We start from the raw sequence: 26,439 nt of genomic DNA, 5'->3' as shown, positions 1-26,439 counted from the left end.
TAATGTTGAAACATCTACTAAAGTAGTGCTTTTGTATTTGTGGGGAAGGAACACTTTTATTTCCAATTCATTGTGGACTAATACTTCTGCAAAACATAATAAAAAACGAATTCCTGGAAAAATGAAATTGAAAAAGACAAAGACATACAAAAAGCAAGGCTTGATTCTTATGAGATTCAACAGACAGAAATTAAACCATTAAATTGCTACAAGAGTTTCTAAAAGCTTACTCTGAGGGCAGACTGGTAATAAAAAGTTCACATATCCAATGGTCCAGAGAATACACTGCGAGAATCACCTATTACTATTCAATCAATAACGTTTAAATTGCTTGTCTATCCATTAAAGGCAAATTCAAGTACCATAACTTGGAGTACTCATTACAAAATTGATCCTAGGTAGTTCAGCCCTTCAATATTTCAGGTCTACAGAAGAGGAAATCATGTCTCACACAGTGAAAAGTTTATATCCTCAAAAAGAAAACCACAGGTTCAAAACAGAGTCCCGTATGCTAGGCCAGGCTATCCGACAGGGGCGTAATACCTAACCTAACTGAAGCTGCCACTTCCCCCAGAAATGTGGTCTTGACCAGACAGTCAGGAATTTTCTGTTTGGTACCAGTAAGGTAATATGTCACATGGCTCCTCTCCATTCCCCAAAAGATGATGAGGTAATCGCTACATAGGCCCCTCTGTTCCCCACAGGTAGTTACCTAAGCCTGAAGCACTATTTTTTATGACTTCCTTATCTTGCCTTTAAAACCCTTCCCTTTCTGTGACCCCCTGGAGCTCCCCTCTACTAGCTAGAAGGGGTGTTGCCCAATTAATGAATCATTCAATAAAGCCAATTAGATCACTAAAATTTACTCAGTTGAATTTTGTTTTTTAATAGTATTTTATATGAACTTTAGCAAAGCAGGGAATCCTAATTCTGATTATCCAGGTAGAGAGAGAAACCCAGTAGAGTTAGCAAAGAGAGTCTACGAAGGTGGTCCACTGTGTGGGGTTTGCGACGTGACTCGGATAAACAGGAGGGAAGTAGTTGTCATTTCAGATGAGAAAGTGCAAGACCAGCAAGGCTCCTGTTCCCCCTGAGCTCAGAGTCTAGCAGGGCAGCAAGATGCTAATCAAACCACCAACGAGGTTTATAATCACAAGCGGTGAGAAGTGTGCTACAGAAAGATGGTCCACAGTGACTTAATCTGGAAGTTCTGGGAAGGTTTACTTAAAGACTGAAGAAGTATTGAGTGGGAGTTTATAAAACTATGTACTACGTGGAGGCAGAAAGAGAACTTTATGGAAAAAAAGACAGTCTAAGGGGAATCCCTGACGCAGGAAGGAGGACAGCGACCAGTTACTAGGAATCATCCATGAGAGTGTTTAGGGACCAGATCGTGAATAAGGCTTGTGGCTGTCCTTCCAAGAAAAATGACAAGCCTCAGAAAAGGATTAAGACTGGGAGTTTCGAGATTACATTTGTTCTTTACGAAAATTACTCTAGCTCATTATGAAGTTTCCTCTAGAAAGTCAGGAGGTTACTGGAGAATAGATGATGAGGATGGTGCCCACTGGGATACAGAGTAGTAGATTAAATGATATTTGTGAGATAAAGCCACTTGAAAAGCATGAAAGAAATAAGAGAAATCAAAACTATTCAAGCAGTGGTCTGCTGATAATGTGATTAAGAAGTTAAAACGAAGAAGAATCAACACGATGCTGGAAAAGGAGAGACAAGAGAACAAAAATAACACAAAAGCAACAGAGTAGTAACAGACCAAACTAATCAGGCTTCACCATGTTCTGCTGATGACTCAATTCCATTAATTTTGATAGAAGTATTTAATTTTAAGTGTATTTACAGTGGCGGGCAATTTATCCCATCATTAAGACACTGCATTGAATGTTCATGGGTTAATCAGCACCTGACAATTTATTGCTTGTAAAGAAATCTCAGATTTCACATTTACATGAAAATTACTTAATCAGTTTCTCAGTAGAGTAGGAAAAAAAAAACGGGTGTTATCAAAAAGGGATAGCAGACATTTGCATAATCAGATTTCTCCATAGACATTCTGATTGAATTGCTCTGAGGTGAACTTAACAAAATCAGTGAGAGACAGAGAGAGACATTGAGATTGCATAGTGTCAAAACTGATACACGTATTGGAAGAAATAACACATATAAACCAGAAGAGAACCACAGCAAATCAATTCTCCATGTTGTTTGTCATCTAAGTCATATATTTGTATGCTATTACCAGAGATGTGTATATAAATTATTTACTAGACAAAGACATTTCCTGATAATTTAGAAGAACAATAGTTTTTCTTTCATGCAAATAGAGAAGCATCGTCCACGCACACTTAGCTTTCCCTCTTTAGCTTCATTCTCCAGATCTAGGAGGCTGAGTTAAAGCAGATGAAACAAACAGCATTTTTATAAGTGATCTGCAGATCCTGCTGGTTCTAGCAAGATCTTCTTCTCCAGCAAACATGACAACAGGAAAGCTGTCTACCCTCAGGGTTTCAACTTTCTCTTAACAACCCTGAAATGTGAATCTTTGCAGAAATTGTCTTATAACTGAATCAGAAGAATTGACCCAAACTCTGAGAAATCCACCTTAAGCTATCAGCATGACCAGAAATAACAATGAGCCCCTTCCTCGTCATATTTGCAGCACTGAAGGGTGAAAATATGCAGCAAGACAAAAGCAGTGCAAAAGGCAATTTCAAGGGCACTTACATAGATCTGATTGTTCCCAAAGCGCTTCTGAATTTCATAAAGCAGGCTGCTGTCGGTAAGCTGGCTGAGCGTTGCCAGGTCGTCGTTCGGAGCGGGAGGTATCAGCTTGACCTGGGGCAAAAGTAGGTAAGATCAATCCTAATTGCTTTCCAATCAACTGTCTTCACAGTTGTTTGTTCCATTTTCAATTACATGTCAAAAGTTTACAGACCACATGAATTCGAAACTGTTATTAAAAGATGAAATGGTTCACTTGTAAGGAACAAAAAATTCAACAGTCACAGAAATGTATTCAGGTGAGAATCTCTGTTCTGTACCCACCAGCCCGGGCACACATTCATACACGCACCTACACACACAACCTGCACGTGACCCCACGTCCCTCCAATCATGAAGTCTAATTTAGAGAGCTCTGAACTGTGCTGAGTCCTTTTTAGGACCAGCTGTTGAAAAGCTCACGTTTTTCAGTGTTTCCAAAGCTAAAGGAAAACTCCTATCACGAAACTGGAATGGGAAGAAAGCAGTGTGCCTGGACTTCGGTTTCTGAATACATGGAGGAAGGCACTGGAATTTAAAAGTAGCCTCTAGAATTTTGGCTTGTGAATTTTATTCTGTTCTGCATTACTCCTAAGTTTAAAGTAGTGTGAGATTAAGATGATTCTGTCAGAAAGAAAAACACTGCTTTCCTACTCAATTTTATATTGAGTGACAGAGTTGAAAAACTGGACAACATTTCAAAAAAAAAAACAGGTAAATTTGAAATATTTAAATTAGATAAAAATCTATTATTTACAAGTCAGAAATGGGCAATGTTTAGTTGTATTTATATAGACAAAGGTCTCTAGCAGGTTAGCATACATATTGAACTCCCAAAGCAATCATAAAAAGGAGAAAAACCAAGAGCAGGATGTTTTTTCCTTCAGAAGTAATGATTTACGCGAAGATAATAAAATTCCTCGTATAACCACAGCTCTCAGGAGCTCAAGGCAAATTTCTGCATGCACATTAAGAAAAAAAAAAGCATGAATAGCACTAACAGAAGTTTCACGTTTGTTCCAACAAGGCTGAAAGAGCTATTGCGGCATCTCTTTGGAATTCTTGAGGGTTTTCATCTCCAGTCACAGCTGCTACAGGGGTTAGAGAAAGTACTACTAGGCTGACAGTAAAAATGTGAAGACTTCCCAGCCTGCTTGTAGTAATGAAACGTGAAAATACAGTGTTAGGGTAGATCAAGGGAAGAATTCCTCGTAGTTAGCATAACAGATTCCAAAATGATCAGGAATGAAGCTTTGATAATCAGTCTTAAGCAAGGGGCACATTCTTTCTAAAGATTCCTAAAGCGCTGTGACAGCTGATAATATGTCTGTGAATATTTTTATGTTATAGTTGTGGACTCAGTCGTGTATGCTACCAGTGTCTCCCAAACAATTATGACAACAGTCAAAACAGAGACGGGATAAATATGTAAAAAAAACAAAAAACAAAACTTAACATCTTCGCTAGGATTGATCATTATGGTTCTTATGAAGATATACAAATATCCATGTATATACATACATTTCTCTCTCTATATGTATACATTTCCAAAAATGGAAATCTGAAACACAAAACAGACATAATTCAGAATAGAAAGTCAGGAAGAAATTAGAGAAACACTTTGAGAAATGTTTCAAGACTCAAAAGGAATTTGCACCTTGGAAATACTCTGAATTCACTGATCCCTCGTCTCTACTTGCCAACACTGCTTTCAGTGCTGTCAAATTTCCTGTTTTGTTCTGTTTTGTTTGATTGTGTTTGCTCTCTCTAGGACATAAGTAGTGTATGTCCAGGAACCAGAAATTCAGTGGGCAAACAGAAGGTCTGACAATTGGGATAAGAGCAAGAAGATTCTGGGGAAAGGCTGTTTGCAGGAAAGAAATAAGTAGGCATGAAAGAAGAGGAAAGTAGAAATTAGAGAAGAATGAGCTGACCGGGATGGTCCTACAGGGAAAGGGGTGATGATCTGACAAAATATTAAGCTTCCCAAAGCTGAAGCCCATCACCGTGCCTGCACAGCACCTTGTTTTCACCTGCTTTGTATTCTATGAGATGTTTCTTAGAGAGTGCAATATATCAGGTCCTTTGCTTGCTGAGAATTTACACTTGTGTGTACCTGGATGCTGGTATGTCCGAGGACTACAGGAAGAGAACCATCACCAATCTTCAAAATCCCTATGTGCACGTGCAGCAATGGAACACACACTTTCTCTCCTGAGGGCAGCAGGGCTCTGGGAAATGAACCCGGAGCTTGCTGTCGTGTCTCCAAAGAGCACTGGACACAGCAGAAAAGAAACACTTGTGACTCTAGGCAATTTATTTAACTTTCTTGAGTTTAAGTTTGGTCGGTTTAAATACTCAGTTTGAAACTTGAGAGTCAGTTAAGTAGCAAAAGTGAATTATAACTTGCCCACAGTAGAATTTTGGGGATTAATGGGCAGAAGACATTAATAGACATTTCTCCAAAGAAGACGTACAGATGGCCAAAAAGCACATGAAAAGCTGCACAACATCACTAATTATTAGAGAAATGCAAATCAAAACTACAGTGAGGTATCACCTCACACCAGTTAGAATGGGCATCATCAGAAAATCTACAAACAAAAAATGCTGGAGAGGGTGTGGAGAAAAGGGAACCCTCTTGCACTGTTGGTGGGAATGTAAATTGATACAGCCACTATGGAAAACAGTATGGAGGTTCCTTAAAAAACTAAAAATAGAATTACCATAAGACCCAGCAATCCCACTACTGGGCATATACCCTGAGAAAACCATAATTCAAAAAGAGTCATGTACCACAATGTTCATTGCAGCACTATTTACAACAGCCAGGTCATGGAAGCAACCTCAATGCCCATTGGCAGACGAATGGATAAAGAAATCGTGGTACATATATACAATGGAATATTACTCAGCCATAAAAAGGAACGAAATTGGGTCATTTGTAGAGACATGGATGGATCTAGAGACTGTCATACAGAGCGAAGTAAGTCAGAAAGAGAAAAACCAATATTGTATATTAACGCATATGTTATGCGTTAGAACGCATATATGTTATGCGTTAGGAACCTAGAAAAATGGTACAGATGACCGGTTTGCAGGGCAGAAATAGAGACACAGATGTAGAGAACAAACATGAACACCAAGGGGGGAAAGCGTTGGGGGGCGGGTAGTGGTGGATGAATTGGGAGATTGGGATTGACATGTATACACTAATATGTATAAAATAGACAACTAATAAGAACCTGCTGTATAAAAAATAAATAAAATAAAATTCAAAAAAAGATATTATAGGTGAAAGCGTTTGTAAGCTCTGAAAGTATTATTTTATATTATTATTTTTTAAAATAATCTATACTTACATTGAAAAAAAGAAAACCCAGTGTCGACTGGAATTACATGAATTAAGAGCAGATAAATTAGTGGACAGAGGATTCAACGACTCTGGCAAAACCTTACAGTCAGTCTATATAAATAACTGTAATAAAAACAATAAATATGTCTTGCTGAGTTTTTGTTCTTGGTAATTGTGCTGTCACCTTATAGCCTTAGTCTTTTGTCATCTTCAAAACAACCAAATAAGGTGAGTACTATGTTCCCATTTTACAGATGGGGCTTAGTAAGATTAAGGGGCTTCTAGAGTCAGAGCTCCAGGAGCAGACCTGAGCCACAGCAAGTCTGCCTGACTCCATCCTCCTGTCTCTTTACTCCCAGGAAAACATGTCTTCACTAAATGGAATAAAAATTTGACCTGAATTTTAAGCTGGAACCAAATTTAAATAAATATACTGTGAAAGGAAAGAAGAGAGGGAGGAAGGGAAATAAGAAGTTAAGCAGTTAGGAAATTAGAAAAGAATGGAAGAGGGCAGGGGAGACGAGGAATGGGAGCTGAAAACAGAACAAAAAGTGAAGAGAAGAAAGAATGTCGCATATTTTAAGCATCTTAAGAAAAAAATCTACATTCTCAGAGATATTATAAAGCAAATGTGAATTTTGGTGACTATCAGAACCAAAAAAAGTTTAAATCAAGTCTTGAATATTCATGTATGGAGTTACCATTTGATAAGACCTACATTTTCTAAAAATCTGAAAGGAGAGATGCTGTGGGTTTTGTTTCAACTTGAATTCTACACAATGCGTTTCTCTTTAAAATGTGAATCAGAACTTTATTGCTTTGACAAGGCTTTTCTAAAGCCCTCCTGTGAAGTGTGAGTGAGGATAGTCCTGCCAAGAATCCAAGCACCTCATGACCAAGAATGAATGACAGCATGATGCACACAGTGGGAGATGTAAGTGAATATTACACAGATAACATATGCACATGAAACCTGAATACTAGCCTCTCCTTGTTTAATACCAGAACAATAGAACATGATTACAGCTGCTTTTAGTGTCTAGGATACAATTATAAAGAGCTTACATTAAAAACTGAAAAGTCATTCAGCAAGGATTACACTTGACATTATGCTGTGAATGTCCTCTCATTTTTTTTAAAGATATTATTTTTTAGAGCTATTTTAGATTCACAGCAAAATTGAGAGGAAGGTACAGAAATTTCCCATATACCCCTGGTCCCACTCATGCATAGCCTTCCCGGTTATCAACATCCCTCGCCGGGGTGGTACCTCTGTTACCACTGACGAACCTACACTGACACATCATCATCATCATCCAAAGCCCATGGTTTACGTCAGGGTCACTCTTGGTGTTGTACATTCTATGGATTTGGACAGATGTATAATATCACGTATCTACCCTTACGGTGTCATACAGAGTAGTTTCACTGCCCTAAAAACTCCCTGTGCTCCACCTATTTATTCCCCTGCCCCAACCCCTGGTAACCTCTAATATTTTTACTGTCTCCATAGTTTTGCCTTTTCCAGAATGTCAAATAATAGAATCATATAGTACGTAGCCTTTTCAGATTGGACTCTTTCACTTAATAATATGTATTAAGTTTACAGAAAGTTCATAGGACCTTTAAAAAAGTTAAGAAGAAGCTTTGCCTTAAATTTCACCTAACATTCAATTGCCTACCACTATGGACTGAATTGTGTCCCCCGAATTCATATGTTGAGGCTCCAACCAGCTTGTGACACTGTTTGGAGATGGGGCCTTTAGGAAGTTATAAAGGTTGAATGAGGTTATAAGGGTGGGGCCCTGATCCTATAGGATTAGTGTCCTTATAAAAGACACCAGATAGGTTGTTTTTTCTCTCTGTCTACCATGTGAAGAGAAAGCGGCCATCTGCAAGCCAGGAAGAAGATGTTCACCAGAAACTGAATCAGCCAGAGCCTTGATCTTAGACTTCCAGTCTCCAGAACTGTGAGAAAATAATCTCTGTTGTTCAAGCCACCCAGTTTGTGGTATTTTGTTACGGCAGCCTGAGCTGATGAGTATACCTACTAAAACGTAAAGGTATTTCAAAATTACAAAAATAATTTGTTATTTGAAAATAACAAAAAATAATGAAATTTAAATTTTGAAAAGAGAATCTTTAGAAAACCTCAATAAATTGTCCTTAAAACATTCAAAATTAGACACAGTGAAGCAAAACATTTTCAGGGATTACTGTGACATTCAGAAAATTACTCTGCCATTTATAAAACATGAAACATATAAAAATCATTTATTTCTGTGGGTATGATAGCAAAAAGTATATTCATTTCTATAACTCCAAGCTCCTCAAAGTGATCTCTGATCATTTGGACACTGGGGCACACAGGCACACACACACAAAACACCACCACAGTTGCTTTTAAGGATAAGTGACTCAGTGATTGGTTTGTCCTTCTTCTTGTTATGTAAAATGCTTGTTATTTGTAAGAAACAGAAAACAATCTACATAATAATCAAAATGATGACTAATGACATAACCGAAAGTATTCAGGAATTAACGTATTGGCTGAACTTCCATTCCTGGTAAATCAAGACTATAAATTTCAAATCCTTGTATAAACACATAGCAGTTAAGTTTGTTAATGGTCAGTATAATACCATAACAATTTATATATGGAAATTTCAAACCAAATATTAACATTTGCACTCATTAATTTTTATCTGAATTGAAATTAGTAGGTGTTTGTTTTTGAAAAGTTGGACTTTAAGGCATGATGTAATAGGATGCAACACTAGCAGACATGCAATAAGGGTGTAGTTACCTGATCAGGTCTGGTGGGGCCATTCACGGTGGCATTTTCAGGAGTACTGTCCTGAGATTGTCCCTTGCACAGGCCTTTTGTTGCATCTTTGAACATAATGTCTTTTTCCAACATACTGTCTTGCTTGGCAATTGGCAATGCCAGGGGGCTGCTGGAGGAAAAAATCAATGCTACGATTAGTCCTCTAACATTGCCATATCAATCAAAAATTACCATGACTAGACAGCCGGTTACAGAAAGTTGTTTAACTCAGATAAGAAACAGTGTCAACACTGCAGGTAAAATCAATGAGAAATCCGTAAACTTTTCTATTACCTCCAGATTTCATTCAATTTCACCTTTAAAAGAAAAAATATATTCATTTCAACCTGAGAAGAAAATGTTTATGAATGGATATATGACTTAACAGACAAATCAATGAGCAACTGAAAAGCTAAGGTGGAAATGCATGACTGAACTAAGCAAAACATTTAAATGTGAATGAATGCAAACAAGTGAAGGCAAAATTCTACAATTAAGTAAAATACTGTTCATACAGGATTTTAATATGTTATAGAATCATGGACAATAGTTAAGAGTTTGTGAAGAAATGATAATAGGAATTAAAAACAAACGACATGCTTAAGGACTGCAATGTTACAAACAATAAGTTTTATTACTTCTTTACAGCTCACGCTAGGCAAAAATATAAAATAAAACCTACTTCATTTTTTGTTCTTCCATAGACACTGTTGCCAAAAGAAAGACAAGTTCATAAAAAATAAACACAATCCGAATGTTTAATTTGTATTGTAACACTTTAGTAAAATTTAAAAATGTACTTTCCTAAATGTGACCATAAAGCAGAAATACATACATATTTAATCAAGTGCAATGTATAGAAACATAATTATTTCATGTATTTTACAACAGTAGTTGTGATTCTAATTAAAGCTTAATGCATTTTGTTGGGTTTTTAAAATTTCAGTTTTATGGAGGCATTTACAAATAGTAAAATTCACTCTGTAGATGTACAGTTGCATGAGTTTTGTCTACATATACATAATTATATATAGTTGGTTATATATATATATATATACATTTGTGTAACCCACATAATCAGCAACACATAGAATTTTCGTCACTCCCAAATGGCTCTTTGTGCCTCCCCTTTGAAGTCAATTATTTCCCCTAACCCCCTGCCCCTTGTAACCATGGTTAATTATTTCTTTCACTATAGTTTTGCTTTTTCTAAAATGTCATGTGAAAGAAATCACAGAGCATGTTGCCTTTTGTGCCTGGCTTCCTTTACTTAACATGTTTTTGAGATTCATTCATGCTGCTGCATGTATCAAGTTTGTCATTGTTCATCACTGGGTAGTGTCTTCCTGTGGGATGCACTGCACTTTGGCTGTCCATTCACCAAACGTTTGGGTTTGTCCAGTTTTTGTCAATTGTGAATGGAGCGTCTATACACATTCACGCACAGGTGTTTGTGGTGACGTACGACATATGCTTTCATTTATCTTGGCTGCGTACCTAGAAGAGACTCCAAACTTTCCTCGGGGGCTGAACCATTCATTGGTGCTTCCCCCACGCGTGGGCTGGAGTCCTACTTGCTTCACATCTTTGACAGAACTTGTCGTTTTTGTTGTTTTTTTAATCCATTCCAGTGGGCGTGTTAGTGGCTTCTCCCCGTGGCTTTTATTTGCATGTCAATGTGGTTATTTGACACAACAATCCCTTCTTTGGTAAAGTGTAAGTTCAAATCTCCTTTTTTTTTTTTAATGGATTCTTTGGTGTCATATTATTGAGTTTATATATTTTGGATTCGAGTCCTTTATCAGATACACATGTGGCAAATATTTTCTCCCAGTATGTATCTTGTCTTTTTATTTTTTTAACAGTAAGTTTCAAGGAACATTTTTTCTCTTACGGTTTGTACCTCTTGTATCTTATCTAAAAATTCTTTCCCAAACCCAAGGTCAATAGGGTTTTCTCCTAGGTTTTATTCCAGAAATGTTATAGTTTTATGCTTCACACTTAGGTCTACAATTCATTATGAGTGGCTTTTTTTATATGGCGCTGTATATGGGTCAAGTTTCATTATTTCTTCGTATTGCTGTCCAAATGTTCCAGCATCAGTTTTGAAAAGAACATCTGTCCCCATTCAATTACCTGGGCACCTTTATTGAAAATCAACTGACCATACATCTGCAGGCCTACTTTGGGACATTCCATTGTATTCCACTGATATAACAGCTTATTCTTACACCAATATTACATTTTCTTGAGTAATATACTTTCAGAGTAAGACTTGAAATCAGGCAATGTGAGTCATCCAACTTTGTTTTCTTTTTCAAAATTATTGAGGCCATTTGAGGTTTAGCATTTTCATATACACATTTTAGAATCTGTTTGTCAGTTTTTATAAAAAGTTCTGGAATTTTGATTAGCATTGTGTTCAAAATATAAGTTAATTTGAGGAGAATTTACCTAATAACAATGTCAAATTCTGTCATCCATAAACACAGTATATTTCTCCATTTATTTAGATCTTCATTAACTTTCTCATCAGTATTTTGTAGTTTTCAGCATTAAAATCTTGCAAATAATTTGTTAGATGTATTCTGATATATTGCATGTTTTATGCCACTTCCAATGTATTTTTATTTCAATCTCTAGTTGTTAGTCTATAGGAATACAAATGATGGTTTTAGATTAACCCTGATGGGGAGGAAGGGAATAATTTGAAGGACTTCCTTCAGTAACCACAAGTCTAATTCACTGTTCTGCAGCCCATCTCTGTGTCACCTTCCAGCCGTGCTGGAGTCTAGGAAAATGGGAATAAAGACAGACTAACGAATGAGCTGAACTAGGTCCAGGTCTGAGGCAAAATCAAGAATAGCTGAAGAACACGTGTACAGAAATGTGAGGTCAGTTTACGTCCTCTGAACTCTGGATGATGAAGTTTTGTAGTGTTGTAGTCAGTGACGATATTTTCAAGTAGGCAACAGGGCAGGGGACCATATATTAAAAAGAGGCAGCATGGTATAGTAGAGCTGCAACAAGCATACATTTTTGAGTCAGAAAAGCTACGAAGTTTGATGCCTGGCTCGGCCACCTCAGGCTGGTTACATAACCATTCTGTAAAAGCAACTGAAAAACAGGCCCCGTAGTGACGGATTACCAACATAATGCACATCAAGGGCTTAGCTCAATGACCCTGGTAATAAGCAGGCAACAGTATTAGCCAAAGTTTCTGGGAATCTACTTACAAGCTAACAGGTTAGCCTATTAGTCTTGTATGGACAGATGCAGAAGACGAGAGATTCTGGGATAACAGACGGAGGACGTAGTGCTCACGGCGAACAGAATCCACGCTTCCTGGGTGCACCAGTTCTCCTTGCCCCCTGTCCCACGGGGGGCGGGAGGGGCAACACAGATGGACCTAAGTGGACGGCTACACTTCGTGCATCGTGTCGCGTTGTAGGAGAGAAAACTGGGCAAGAAGCAGGAACTCTTTGAACAAGCGGTACACGGTGCCCGGTAGAGGAGAAGCCAGGGACGCGGCGCTGCGGTCTCCTCCAGCCATCCAGTAGCTGGCATGACTAACTGCATATGCCCAGCAGTCTGACCAACTGAGCAAGAACGTGGAGGCGGCTCACGACCCACGGTGGGCGTCCCTCCCAATGCTATATTATTCATTAAAAAAATTCACTATATATAGGGAATGCTTAAAAATGCTCACCTCCAGATCAGCTTGAATACCATCAAGTAATAAGGTCTTTACAACCTTCAGAGAGGCTGCATTTCTCCCCTGAGCAACACTGGAACAAGGCCTCTCTGCTCTCCCTTCTGTTCATCACACCTGGAGCTCCAGCAACACGACCTGTGCTTCTCTGACTTGAGAGCCCTTCAGCTATTTGAAGACAGTTGCGGTTCCCTGATATTTTCTATCATTTGAGTAAAACACTTGCAAATCATTTTAATAATTATATGGCACTGAATGTATGACCATCTCTGTGCTAAGTACTACACACACATTAACTCTTTAACAACAATACCATAAGATATACATTATATTTATGCCCATTCTGTAGATGAGTAAACTGGGGGCCAGAGAGGAGACGAACATGCCCTGGACACACAGTGAGCAGTAGTGAAGCTGGGACTTGAGCTTCAGAGTCTGTGTTCTCAACCACCGTGTCACACTGCCTATGGCTAAAAGTGCACCCTCACACCTACCAGAATATTTCCTTCTTTATCTCCCCTTAGACCGACTGTCTCCCTTTTCTGCATTGCCAAGAAATTAAAAAGCAAACAACAACAATGACAAAAAAGCTAAAGAAAGGTTTTGCAAATACTGAATCTTTTGAGTAAAAAGCAATTAATAAAGCAGTAGTTAGATTAGTCAAGGTAAAAACTAGAAAGATAGTTTATAAAATAAGTAAAATCAACTCTAAAGGATTTCTAAAAGGAAGAACTGGTGAGTCTACTAAAACAGTTGAAATACTCCTTTTGTATCCCAAATCGAATCGCAGTGTTAATAGCAGGCCCCTTGAAAGATACACTTGAAAAGAAGATTGGTCCAGAAATACAGTGACCTCATTCTAAGTCAGTTTTTACCTCAATTTGGCTACTACCTGACCTTCTAAGAACTTCAAAATCTCCCCACAGTTCCACCTTTGCCAAGTGCAGGAACTAGAATATCTAAATGTATTTCAAGTCCTACCGTTCTATGATGTGAACACATAATCTCTCTTTACATGCTTTTTCACCTGCATTTTAAAAAACCATGTATACACTCGCTAATATCATAGGTTATACACTCTAGGATCTACTACTAACAATAACTGCAAGTAGCTGGTTACAAATACTCTCATTCATATGCAACAATTTTTCTTCAGGTTTCTATTCTAATTTTTACACGAAACACGTTTCATCCATAATCACTGTGATTAACAATAGCATTCATATGTTAACTTCTATATATTTAAATTATCACTGATTATCCATTTGTAGAATATAAACATGTATTAAAATGCTATTCTTCTAGAAAAAGGAATAATCTTAAAGGAATCATTGGTATTTTAATAATCATTAAAACTTTATCAATTATGGCAAAATATTTATAAGATTAATTTAAAAAATAAGTTGTAATTATATAGAAAGAAGAAGAATTCAACTTAATAAACAAGAAGAAACATATACAGGATATGAAGAAATATGCCCAATGAATAGACAGTAGTTGCACCAAAAAGGTGGACTAATGCAGAAAAATGAGGTGCCATTCATTCCCCTCATCTTAACTGAACTTTAGACAAGCTTCTCGCCACTCTAGAGCCCTGACCTCTCCCTTCTTAGAGAACTTACTTTAAAGAACTTACAATTATAAATTGTTTTCTCCGCCCCTTTGAGACGTAAACCCTTCCCAGGCTTACAACCTGGGGATTCTCTCTCCAGGACCTGAGAGCCACCCTTTTGAGAAGCAATCACCATGAAAGATGGAGCGCTTGTCTCCCAGTCTCCGTGGGAGGCCAGGAGCCTAACTTCCATAAACACCAGTGAGCAAACTCATGCCTCATCACTCTGACCAACCCCTGGATAATTTCCTTCAGCAGTTTTCCTCTAAGCCCAGCGCTGACAAGCTTTCTGGCCTTTAGTTTCAGGGAGTTGAGCTCAGTATCTCTTCCCTACTGCTATATTCTTGAATAAAGTCTTTCCTGTATCTTTAACTTTTCTGGTGCAATTTTTCTTCGACACTAATGAGAGATTATTTTCATGCTTCTATGTTATTCTGTACTTTCCACATTTTCTTCAAGGAAGAAAATATTCTGATTATTAAAAAAGTAATTATTAGAGCTAAACATTTATCAGCAAGAAAGAAAAAAACAGGATTGAATAGTATATTTTCTAAAAGAAGGCTTTTGGTAAGGCAGACTCCATAAACATAAAGAAAATGAAAGAGCTACCCAAGGGTACTTTACATTAATGCAGGTGAGATAACTTTAACTTGATGAGGAAGAAATTAGATGGACTATACCAGCAGACACCCGATTTCTAAACTCTACTGAATTTATTGGAGGTTTACTTATTTCTATAAACATAAAAAGCATTTCATGCAGAGTAAATGTGCCTGTAGGAACTAGGATTTTATTTCTGAAAATCGAAACAGGAACATAATAAAACTAACAAAGGCGACAGTTATTTGCCCATTATAACTAAAGCAATTTTAGAAAACTAAAGAAAACAAATAAAATTGACTATATTGAGATATATTAGGCCAATCGGGGAAAAAATTTAATAGAAACAAATGTGAAGAAATGGCATATGTGACTCAGTTATTTTGGTAGTTAAAGTAATGGACCAAATAGATAGTTCTCAATTTTAATCCTAGGAACATAGCTACATAAATTATTTATTACAGGGAATTGGGGTTTCTCTGCATCAATAAAATAAAATAATGATCCAAAGATTAATGTTGAATGAAGCAGTTCTTGGAGAGTTTTAAATTAATTGCTACCTTTGCCCCCCCCAAAAATGACTTTAGTTTTTGTAAGAGAAAATACTTACAATTTAAAAAATCATTTTGGTAAACTATTACTTGTCTTTAAAACATAAATAAAAATTTCAACGTGTCGCTTGTGGTTGGATTGGAAATTATATTGTTTTTAAGACATCTCATTCATCTTAGTAGTTCTCAACAGATACTTGCAAAGAAATTTTTTAAAATCTCTAAATTAAAATAAGTTGAATCCAGAAGCTCTATGCATTACGAAGGGAGTTTCTAAATATGTCAAAAGTTACATTTGCTAGAAGTGACTCGCTAGCATGTATTTATTTTGCTGAATAGGTATATAATGAATGATATTTATATGAAACAACGTTATCATTTATTTAAATCAAAGAGATGTTTAATGATATACTGCATTTTTCAGACATATTTAATAAGTAAATTTGATATAATTTGATAAAGCTTACTTAAGTTGACAGCACAAAAGCACCAGAACACACACACATACACACACACACTCACACTCACACTCAGTCTATAATATAAGAGAAGGAAATAGTGAGGGTGTGTGGAGGTGGATAGAACAAGCCACCTTAAAAGGTAGTGCGTGCTCATCAATGGAGCTGTTTCCAATGTAGAAAAGAAATAGAAACGGAATGTCTACCCTTTCCCTCCACCTTCACCCAAAGAGAGTCTACTTCTCCACCAATATTGGAAGGCTGACTAATTGCCCAACAATGTTTGGGGGATAGTGTGAATGGTTTAAACTGAAACTAGATTAAACAATTCTCAACATCTCATTATGTCCCTATATTCTGACATTTCTCTCTGTCCCCTACTAGACTATAGAATCCCTTCCTAAGCGTAAATTCTTAGGGAATTGACTGACAGCTTTAGCGAGACTTTGTAGCTACATTCTTCAGATTTTTAGCAATGTAGTCATAATATTTGATTAGGAAACAGGTTGGATGTCTTGTAGAATTTATTACTAAAAGAAAGAATTTTGCATATATCAAATGAGGTTTTTGATGCAAAAGCCCTTTATACTCTAAAGGGCAATATGAATTAGCAGTGTTGAAATAACTGTCTATTTAATTACTTTCTTTAAAATATTAATCTGAAATGAAACCACACAAGAAATTTTATCCCAGTGTTCCCTGATTCTACATAAGTAGAGTATACATTGCCCATCAGGACACTTTTACGCTGAAAGAGAGCTTTACTGATAGTTATGCTAGGTAAATAGGCATTCACTAGTACTGGACCAACCAGGACATTTGGTCACTCTAGTTGTAGGAAACTTCTGATAGTGTTGGATTAAAAAGTTGTTAAGGTCCTAAAAAGCCACAGGGAACATTAAGACACACTGGAGAGTCAGAGTATTATCATTACTACAAGTTTTCTGAGTGGGGCATGGGGCCCCAGGTAAAACACCCCAAGGGTATAATAGCTATGGTATCAGGCAGTATTGCATTAGGCTGCATCAGCCTGAAACTAAGGCTAGTATCGTAAGGAAATGAAGGGTTATTTTTCTCATAAAACAAGAAAGCCAGAAATATACAGCTCAGGAATGCTAACCACCTCAAGGAGATCTTCCAGGACCTTGACTGCTTGTAGGTTCCTGTTCTGTATTCTTAGCAAGTCACTTTCATCCTTTGGTTTCAGAAACCCTTGGCATCTCCAGGTAACACATTTACGTCCCAGGCAGGATGGTATTAGAAGGACACAAAACAACAAGGCTGACCAGACAAATCCGTCCCTTTACTCAGGAGAACAACAGCGTTCCTAGAAGCCCTACCCGGTTACACTCACTAGATTTAGTAAACAAAAGGCACTGCTTGGGGCTTATTAGTACACGTAAAGGGAAAATTGGATAATATATGAGTAGCTAGTATGGTAGACACACCAAGAAGTGTGTGAACCTACTTTCTAAGGAAGGTGGATCGAACTGTGCCAAGGGCTTTGTTTTGCTGAATTGGTCCAAGTCACACAGGAATGTGTATGGGGTGGGGGGCAGTCCCTAATAACTACAGGGCCTATGCTCTGCCGAGAGGCCTTTGCAAGTTTGGTCCAGAACTAAGGACTGCACAACAGGAATCCGAGCAAAGCCCCTGGTGCCCCTCCTACACATTCTCCCAAGTGATGCTCAACGTTGCCACTAAAAAGTACTGAGAGAGCTTAAAATAATATCATTTTGAAAGGTTCCCTCCCAGCCGATGCCCATTTTATAGGATCAGGATAGAGCACCTGCCATCTCAGCTCTGCCCGGAGAAATTAAAAAGGGCTCCTTGGTGGCCAAGTGGCTAGAAGGTGTTCTATTTAACATCAGAGCAGAGCTCTGGGCTAAACTCAAAGTTATCGGCACTGGGTCCAGACGTTCCCCAAAGCTTCCTAACAACAGAGGCCAGGAACAAAAATTGGATCTCCCTGAGTCGTGGGACGGGATCCTGCCAAGCTTAGCAGGACTGATGTACCTGTGTAGGAAAGGCCAGGACCCAGCATGCACTAAATCCTGGTGTCTTAGTTCCCGGTGTTATAGACAGGCAGTGGCCAGCGTATCACCTGCCTTTCTTCTGGGGCTCAGGTGCGGGGCCACTGCTGCCGCGCCAACAGAAAACCTTTATATTTCCTTAATGTTATCTGTTTCTCATTCTCTGAACACTGACCACTTCAGATCAACACCTATTGATACAGGAGGAACTTTGAGAACGATCTACAATTAGGAATATTCTTTTTTTTTTTTTTTTTTTTTTTCCTGTGGGTTAACCTAAGACAGAACCGGTTGGGCAAAGATAATCCACCATGGCTCTGTCGGGCATCCCAAGGCCCGGTCACAGAGCGTGATGCTTTGAGCTGAGCGCCAAAGAGGGTGGTATAACTAAAACTGCTTTCTTTAAATGAAGCTTGCATAATGAGATTTCACTCCAAATCTCATCTCTGCTCAAAAGAAGAAAAGTCTCTAACTAAGACAGTTTTCTTTTTCAATGATAAGTTCCCAAGCTTTGAAATGGGCTGACATATGATTTCTTTCACGCACGAAGCTAGTGTAGAAGATGAATGCTTCCGATCACTGAAAACGCTTATTAAACGGCAGTAAGAATAAAGTTCAATATAAACGCAAGGGCCCTGGTGGAAGTGCTTTGTATGTTTGTATCTCAATGCTGACTCTCACGAATCCCTACGGGCGACGCGCTAATAAAATTCAGATTGTTCACCGCCAGCCACAGCTTTCCTGACTTCCAAGGCAACAGCCCAAGGGCTTCCAAATGACTCTGGAGACTTAGGGTTGGGAGTCTGGTTGGACTTTAATGCAGGTGATGCTATTTTACTACAACATGTTCACTGAATCTGTGGCGAATTTGAAAATGCTCAGGTCACTCAGGGTTATGGTTATTTACAAGAATAACTGTCTCACAGGAGTAACCAGAGACGTGGTGTTCAACCAGCAGGGCAAGGGAATTAATGGCTGTAGCACAAGGTACCTAAGGATCTTAGAGTAAAATGGACTTTGCAGTACTGCTTCTCCAAGCGTTCTGGTCTAAATTACAAGGGGATATTTCCATAGGGTTTCGACATATGTTAAAGGCTACCTCCCTCTTACCATTCCAGATCTGCAGTGGTAAGATTGTGCACACCATGCATTCCTCCTGAGCTGTTCCTGCCTTAGGAAGGAGAATATGAACAAAGAATCCAAAGAAATGGGGTCAAATTGCAGCTACCGCTGACCAGCTATACCCTTAAGTCTGTCACATCTCTGCGCTTCTGTTTCTCCATAAATAAAATGTGGATGATTATGTCTATCCATCCTAAGTCATGGAATTTAAAGGTAGATGGAAATTACTATCGAAATTACTTTGATATGCAAATTGTATTTATTTTCAATTGAGCAACAAAGGCTCTAGAAGAAATCCTTGGGGAGCCACAAGTTGGCTTGTTTTTGAATGTATGCGGGTTGAGCCTATTTCATAAAATGTGGCACCTTCAAGGTTTTCCACTAAACGCCTGTTCTAAGCCTATTGAGGGTCTCAGGTTTTACTGAGGTCAAGAAGGACACATTCATAACTCACATTGCGCTGCTCAATCATCCCTGCAGGGTATTTCTCCTCATCAATGGCCACTTGGCTGAAGCCACCCTGGGTCCACATCCCACCATCAGCCCCTTTTCTGTGTTACCCTCAGCCCTGCTCAGTTCTGGGTCCTCCCAGATTTTTCTTGGTCCCAAGCAAAACAGGAACTTTTCTCCACCCCAAGTGCATTTACGGCTCAGAAGCCCTGGAGACCCAGCCCCCAAGCAACTTAATCCAAGTATTCACCCAACCAAAGCAGGTCTTCTCCGAGACTGGATTTTCTTCCCAGCTGCTTAGAAAATACAGTTTTCTCCATAAGGTCATAATCAGTTTAAAAGCACCAAATGGGAGGCCTAATTCTACTGTCTCAGCTTATAGTTAAAAGGCCTTCATTCTATAGATGATTTTGCTGACAGCTCACAGATGAATGAATAATACCTTTTTTCCCCTTCTGCCATCTCTCAAGCACTATGTAGTATTACCATGAGTCAGATACTGCGCTTCGAACTTTAGAAACATTAACTCACTTAGTCATCAAGAACAACCCCACGAGACGGTTACCATCCTCATAACCCCGCGCTGAACTGCAGTGCGTTTCTTTTTTTTTTTTTTTTTAACATCTTTATTGGAGTATAATTGCTTTACAATGGTGTGTTAGTTTCTGCTTTATAACAAAGTGAATCAGCTATACATATACATATGTTCCCATATCTCCTCCCTCTTGCGTCTCCCTCCCTCCCACCCTCCCTATCCCACTCCTCTAGGTGGTCACAAAGCACCGAGCTGATCTCCCTGTGCTATGCGGCTGCTTCCCACTAGCGATCTATTTTACATTTGGTAGTGTATATATGTCCATGCCACTCTCTCACCCTGTCACATCTTCCCCTTCCCCCTCCCCATATCCTCAAGTCCATTCTCTAGTAGGTCTGTGTCTTTATTCCTGTCTTGCCACTAGGTTCTTCATGACCTTTTTTTTTTTTTTCCTTAGATTCCATATATATGTGTTAGCATACTGTATTTGTTTTTCTCTTTCTGACTTACTTCACTCTGTATGACAGACTCTAACTCCATCCACCTCACTACAAATACCTCCATTTCGTTTCTTTTTATGGCTGAGTAATATTCCATTGTATATATGTGCCACATCTTCTTTATCCATTCATCCGATGAAAAACATGGAACGCTTCACGCATTTGCGTGTCATCCTTGCGCAGGGGCCATGCTAATCTTCTCTGTATCGTTCCAATTTTAGCATATGTGCTGCCGAAGCGAGCACTGCAGTGCGTTTCTGACACGGACGGACCACCTAGAGTCCGCACAAACCCCGCAAGTTAAGGGCACCGTCCCCAAACGGCTGCTCCACCTCAGATGTCAGCCACAAGCCTGGGCGTCCCCAGACCACCTGCACTTCTGACCAATTAGCTGCAAATTCAGGTGCTCCCTCAACCCTCCTCAGGTTTGAGCATTCACTCATATGATTCACAGAACTCAAGAAAGCCCTATACTTACTATTGCAGCTTTATGGTGAAGGATACAAATCAGGACCAGCTAAACAAATAGACACACAGGGCAAGGTCTTAGAGGGTCCTGAACTCAGTGCTTCTGGGCCCTCTTCCCATGGAGTAAGGGCACATTACCCTCCCAGAATATTGATATGTTTACCAGTCAGGAACAGAGGTTAGGCTGCCTCAAAGCCCCAGTCTTAAGTCACGTCATTGGTTTTTAGACACTCAGAGTGAGTAAGGTCAAATGGTTGGATGGATAACTTGGTGGACAGATAGAAAACTGTGGCCCCATCTTTTTACTTTATTTTATTTTATTTTGGCCACACAGCCTGTGAAATCTTAGTTCCCCGACCAGGGATTGAACCCTGGCCCTGAGCAGTGAAAGCCCCGAGTCCCAACCACTGGACCACCAGGGAACTCCCCCAGTGGCCCCATCTTGTTCCATTCCCGTGCGCAACTCTGACTGGAAAGCAGGTTCACAGCAGACTGTACTGCGAGTAACCTTCTCACTCATCACTTCTGTGGAAGGGACATCTCTTCCTCATTCCACACTGTCTTCTCCAATTGTCATACTACACGCGTATCCTAAATCAACAACGTTCCACACCTCAAGCAGACGAACCGTAACTGAAACTCAGATCAATCATTTCCTCTTTAAAAGACAAGTTAGAAATGTTAGAATTACCAATGAAAATGACCTCCTCACAGAAACAATGTCAGACTGAATACACGGGTGTGACATGAGTCCAGTCACTGAAGCTCTGAGTCTCAGACAGGGATGTATAAAACGGGGAGAGAAATACAAAGTACCTGCAGGTGTTGCTTTGAGGATTAAATGGAATTATCACTCTGCACAAGTAATCCACTCTGCACAAGCGCTGATGCCCGGTGACTGCTCAAAAACTCTCAGTTGTTATCATTGTTTATATTATTAATAAGTGAAAACCTGCAAGTGTTTAGTGAACTATTCTACTCCATGTAGGCACTGTGCAGAATTTTTGAGGATTCCAACTCAAGGACTCCATGGAAGGGAATATAAGAAACAAAAGTGGGCATCTATCAGGATGTCTCAGCGATTAGAAACCCTAGGAGAGCATTTCCAGGTTCAAAGCCCAAAGGGCATGTTCGGCAGCCGCTGTTTCATTAGCAGCATTAACAGTCAATGAGGCACTGAGATAGCTAAGGACGTAAAAGACAGCGCGGAAAGGAGACACCCCGTCAGCAGGAGGGAAAGGACAGAGTGGGAGGCACAGCCACATGTGAGAAGAGCTGTTGAGGGCTTAGGGAAGAGAGAGGAAGCCTAAAAGCTTTACAGACAGTAGAGACCCGATGGAGAATGCCAGAGTTGGCAGGAGCTCTGGAGTTAAATCTAACCTGCTCATTTTAAGACATGAACTCGAAACTCAGGCAACTAACAGACACCTTAATAATGTTCACTGGATAGAAGATGTCTTAGAAACCATGAAATGTGGGATAACCCGATAACAGAGGAATTTCTTATTGATTCAGTGTTGAGCCAAAGATAGGCAGTTGCTACAAACCCTGCAGCACAACTGGGGCTAAATCATGATTTATGGCACAAAATGCTTGCAGAACAATGAATGTAAGTTGACAATGGAAAGGGAATTTGACTTGTATGCTGAGATATTAGAAAGTAAACCACTCAATTATTTTTTAACATTTTAGCAAAATGCGTTCAGGGAAAAGATAAAAGAAACAAGTCAACTTTGTAATGAAAAAAAAAAAAGGAAGCCGGGGTTAAAAATAATGAAGAAAGATGGGCAACTGTAATTCAGATGAGGTTTTACATGTTAAATCTTCAGAATGAGGACTAGAGATAAAAAGTGGGAAAGCTTATCGAAGAGAAACAATAGATTATACAGAGGAGAGTATAAGGTGTTTTAGGTTCTTTCTAATTCTATGCTTCTCCGATCAATAAATATGCCCTGTTCTATCCTGGGCAAAATAAGGAAAGAGGATAGGCAAAAAGAAGAGTCTGCAGAAAATTGCAGCAATGAGGAGGAGAGAAGAAACCCAAACCCTCCCCAAACATTGGATATAACCACTGACTCTCATGTAACTGGTTTGTGAAGAAATGCTGCTTTGTAAGTAATGCCTAAGAGACTTTTTTTAAAACTATATTTCTATTTCCTGTCAATCATGGCAATTCTCTGATTTACTTCATACATGTTCTCTATCAAAAGAAGGGCATTTCTGAAAATGTCCTGATATATCTCAGTAAACTGTTGCCCAGATCAATCAACACTGTGATACTATGATAAAATCAACAAGTGGTTGTTGTTGTTTTTTTCCCAAAAATACACGCATTTATCAGCTTTAAAGAAAGAGTTGTCCTTTGTAATGTCTGTGATTTGTTTATAGAGGAGACCTCAAATATCCCCATTTTTCCTTCTTATACTAAAATGAGGTCTGCAAGTCGATTATAGAAATTAAGCTTTTCTGCATTAAAACATAAGTGTACCTAGTTGTTTCATTACGTCCCTTTGCTCCAGTTCCCATTTGTTAATAATTCTATAAAGATAAAATCATAAGTGATAAAAGAAATTTTACAAAGTTGCTTAGTTGTTAAACTAAACAAGTCTACCTGTCATTTTTTTAGAGTTAAAAAAACCTTAACATTATAATTGAGTTGTTCTTTAATATAATTTTCAATTCTATCCTGAAGAAAGATGACAGCAGACTTCAATGAAGAGGTCAAATTTCAATATAAACTTATTTCAAAGTTTGAAAGCTTTGCTCAGTGTCAACAAGAGAAAAATGTTATTAAAACAATTATACTTAACTGCGTAGAGCAAATAAGCCACTGATTAATCAGTTTAAAACACGTTGTTCAATCAAAAATATAAAAAACAGCAAAAAGTACTTTTTTGGGCAGGTTGCTTGCTTTGATTTCTTTTATTTTTTTAAAGCAGAAGAAACCCAAAAGTATAGACACAGAGATAAGTTAATATTCATCCAAAATAACTTATTATGAAAGAATTTGGTTTTCACTCAAAGTTTGACGCTGTTTACATTTTAATGTCTCTTTACATGGAAGCCCATGACATAATCTTAAAAGTAAAATGGAACATATTGGGTATGGATTTTAATATCAACATCTGGAAAGTAAAATTCTTCCATAGTAAGTATCTGTATTACTCCTCTCGTTCCAGTGATATCAGGAATATAAAAATGTAAAGGGCAAGGTCAACACATTCTAATCATTAGTTCCAGGCCACTTGGAATGTATCTTATCAGGTAACCATGCTTGACTCCAACTTTTGTTTCTACGTATGGCTTTCTCACTTTCTCTCCCACATAAATGTGATACTATTTTTTTCCCACCTGTGAAAGTAGGAGAGGGGTAAGGTGGTGTACGTGTGGATGATCTGGGCTCTGATTGCTGGGCTATAAATCTTTACCTGTCACTTCCCAGCTCTGTAATCTCGGGAAAGTAAGAAAATCTTAATGGGACTTTGAAAATGGACTAAGATAATCCATGAAATTCTTAGCATGGCGTCTGACACACCAATGAAGCTCCTTTTCCACACAGTTAAAAAGTCAAACCCAGTAATGAATAAATTTTAGTATTAAGTAGAGGTCAGTGCATTTATGCCTGACTTGAGCCTCTGAATTACCTAGAGAGGTTTTAAATTGAATGTGTTTCTGATGCCAGTGATGGGACAGGCACTGAAATAAGCCTTTTCCCCTCGGCTCACGGCCTTGTGATGCACCTATTGGAAGCATCTCTTCCATCTCCTAGGAAGGGAAGTCGAGTCATGCTGCCTCTGGGCCTGCCGCTACACCTGGGGAGTGGGGCGAATCCTCTGATGGATGAATTGGGGACGAGTCTCCTCGGCCCCTCCCTTCTCGGAGCGAGCCTCCCTGCAGAGACCACAACTTGTCCTCCTCCTGTCTGTCCCGAGCCTTGTCTGGGGGGCCCCTCACTTGGGAGATCTCATCTGACTCATAGGTGCCTTGGACTTATTTGGCCAAGCTGCCTAATAATGGGATAACTTTATAAACCCTTTCAGCCACCACATGCAGGCACGTCCTCTGAGGCAGCCTCCAGCCCTGATCAGGTGTGATTTGGCCTCCGTCTTTACTGTTTGATTACCCCGCAGATGGTCCAGAACCCAGACGGTGCTTTTTATTCAGGGAACCCTCAAATGCTCCAATGTTAGACATAATCTCCACCACCAGGCAAGACACAGGGTCAGAGATAGGAAGTACCTTCCTCAAGGTCCCACTGCTTAGATATAGCAGATTTTGGTTTTTGACCTCAAATGTTTTTTTCTTTATGTATTTATTTATCTCATTGAGATATAATCTACATAACACAAAATTCACACTTTCAAGGTGTACAAGTCAGTGCTTTTTAGCATTCACAGATGTGTGTAACCATCACATCTACTTCCAGAATATTTCCTTCATCCCCCCAAAGAAATCCCATATCCATTCAGAGTCACTTCCCATTTTCCCCTTACCTCATTCATCCAACCACTAATATACCTTCTGTTTCTATGGATTTGCTAATTCCAGACATTTCATATAAATTCAGTCATACACTATGTGGCCTTTTGTGTCTGACTTCCTTCACTTAGCATAATGTTTTCAAGGTTCATCTTCTTTATAGCATGTGTCAGTATTTAGGCCATATTTTAGATAACAAGAAATCATTAGTTTTATACTTAAGAGAGAAGAAATGAATATTTGTATTTCCTACTTGAGGAAATTTAGTCATGATGATAGTTATTGGAAACCTTATATATCCGTTTAGTTTAGAACATGGAATGTGTTTAAAATAGTATCTTTGGTCTCATGATGACAAATTGAAGGAAGAACTGAAATGGTAATATTAAAAAATCAGAGGGTTTTCATGCCTAACTCATTATCGTCCACAAGTATCTTTTGGTAAATGTTGATATGCAGCTTCAATCTTCTAACTTTTGGTTGAGAGACAGACTTAATACTGATTGAAAAATGACTGGTGACTAGAGAGGGTGACAAAGGAGAATAACTAACTCCTCAAGGACCAAGGTCTACGACTTTATCACTAGGGAGAAGGCACTTACAGCTTGCTGGGAAGGGCTGGAAGGTCAGGGATGATCTCTTCATAGGGTTCCTCTTGGGCCAAGGTCTGAACACAGGAAGATTCTTGCATTCTTCCTTCCCAGGCAGACTCGGCTTTCAGCAGCATTTCCTCAATAAACTCAGATGCGGCAACATCTACGAGTAACAATACCAGGCGATCAGAACCAGTGAGTGGGAACATCGCACAAAACTATTTACTGTCAATAATTCTGATATGTAACATGCTAAAATTTATCAACACGTGAAGCAAAACAAAAAACATTAAAAGTTTATGGTAGGAATAAAATGGCAGTGCCACCATTTTTAAAGACTATTTTATGTTACATCAGTGGCATATT

At 38.8% G+C, this 26,439-nt stretch overlaps 1 protein-coding gene and 1 non-coding gene across 3 annotated transcripts in view; both read right to left on the bottom strand.

The window, feature by feature from the left end:
• Positions 1 to 26,439, bottom strand: part of MYO16 (myosin XVI) — a 554,921-nt gene that overhangs the window by 271,996 nt on the left and 256,486 nt on the right. For both annotated transcript variants that reach the window (XM_059902572.1, XM_059902571.1), the window contains exons 9-11: positions 26,083 to 26,236; positions 8,940 to 9,090; positions 2,743 to 2,853 (exon numbers count right to left, since the gene is read on the bottom strand). In XM_059902572.1, coding sequence (XP_059758555.1) covers positions 2,743 to 2,853; positions 8,940 to 9,090; positions 26,083 to 26,236 — 416 coding nt within the window. The remainder of the gene's footprint in view (positions 1 to 2,742; positions 2,854 to 8,939; positions 9,091 to 26,082; positions 26,237 to 26,439) is intronic.
• On the bottom strand, positions 20,672 to 20,778 carry LOC132352774 (U6 spliceosomal RNA). Its single transcript, XR_009498857.1, has one exon. It is a non-coding gene; the product is annotated as a U6 spliceosomal RNA (small nuclear RNA).

The sequence above is a fragment of the Balaenoptera ricei genome, chromosome 18 (genome assembly GCF_028023285.1).
Source record: "Balaenoptera ricei isolate mBalRic1 chromosome 18, mBalRic1.hap2, whole genome shotgun sequence".
In the NCBI taxonomy this organism is placed as follows: Eukaryota; Metazoa; Chordata; class Mammalia; order Artiodactyla; family Balaenopteridae; genus Balaenoptera; species Balaenoptera ricei.
This window is presented reverse-complemented; position numbering and strand designations above follow the sequence as displayed.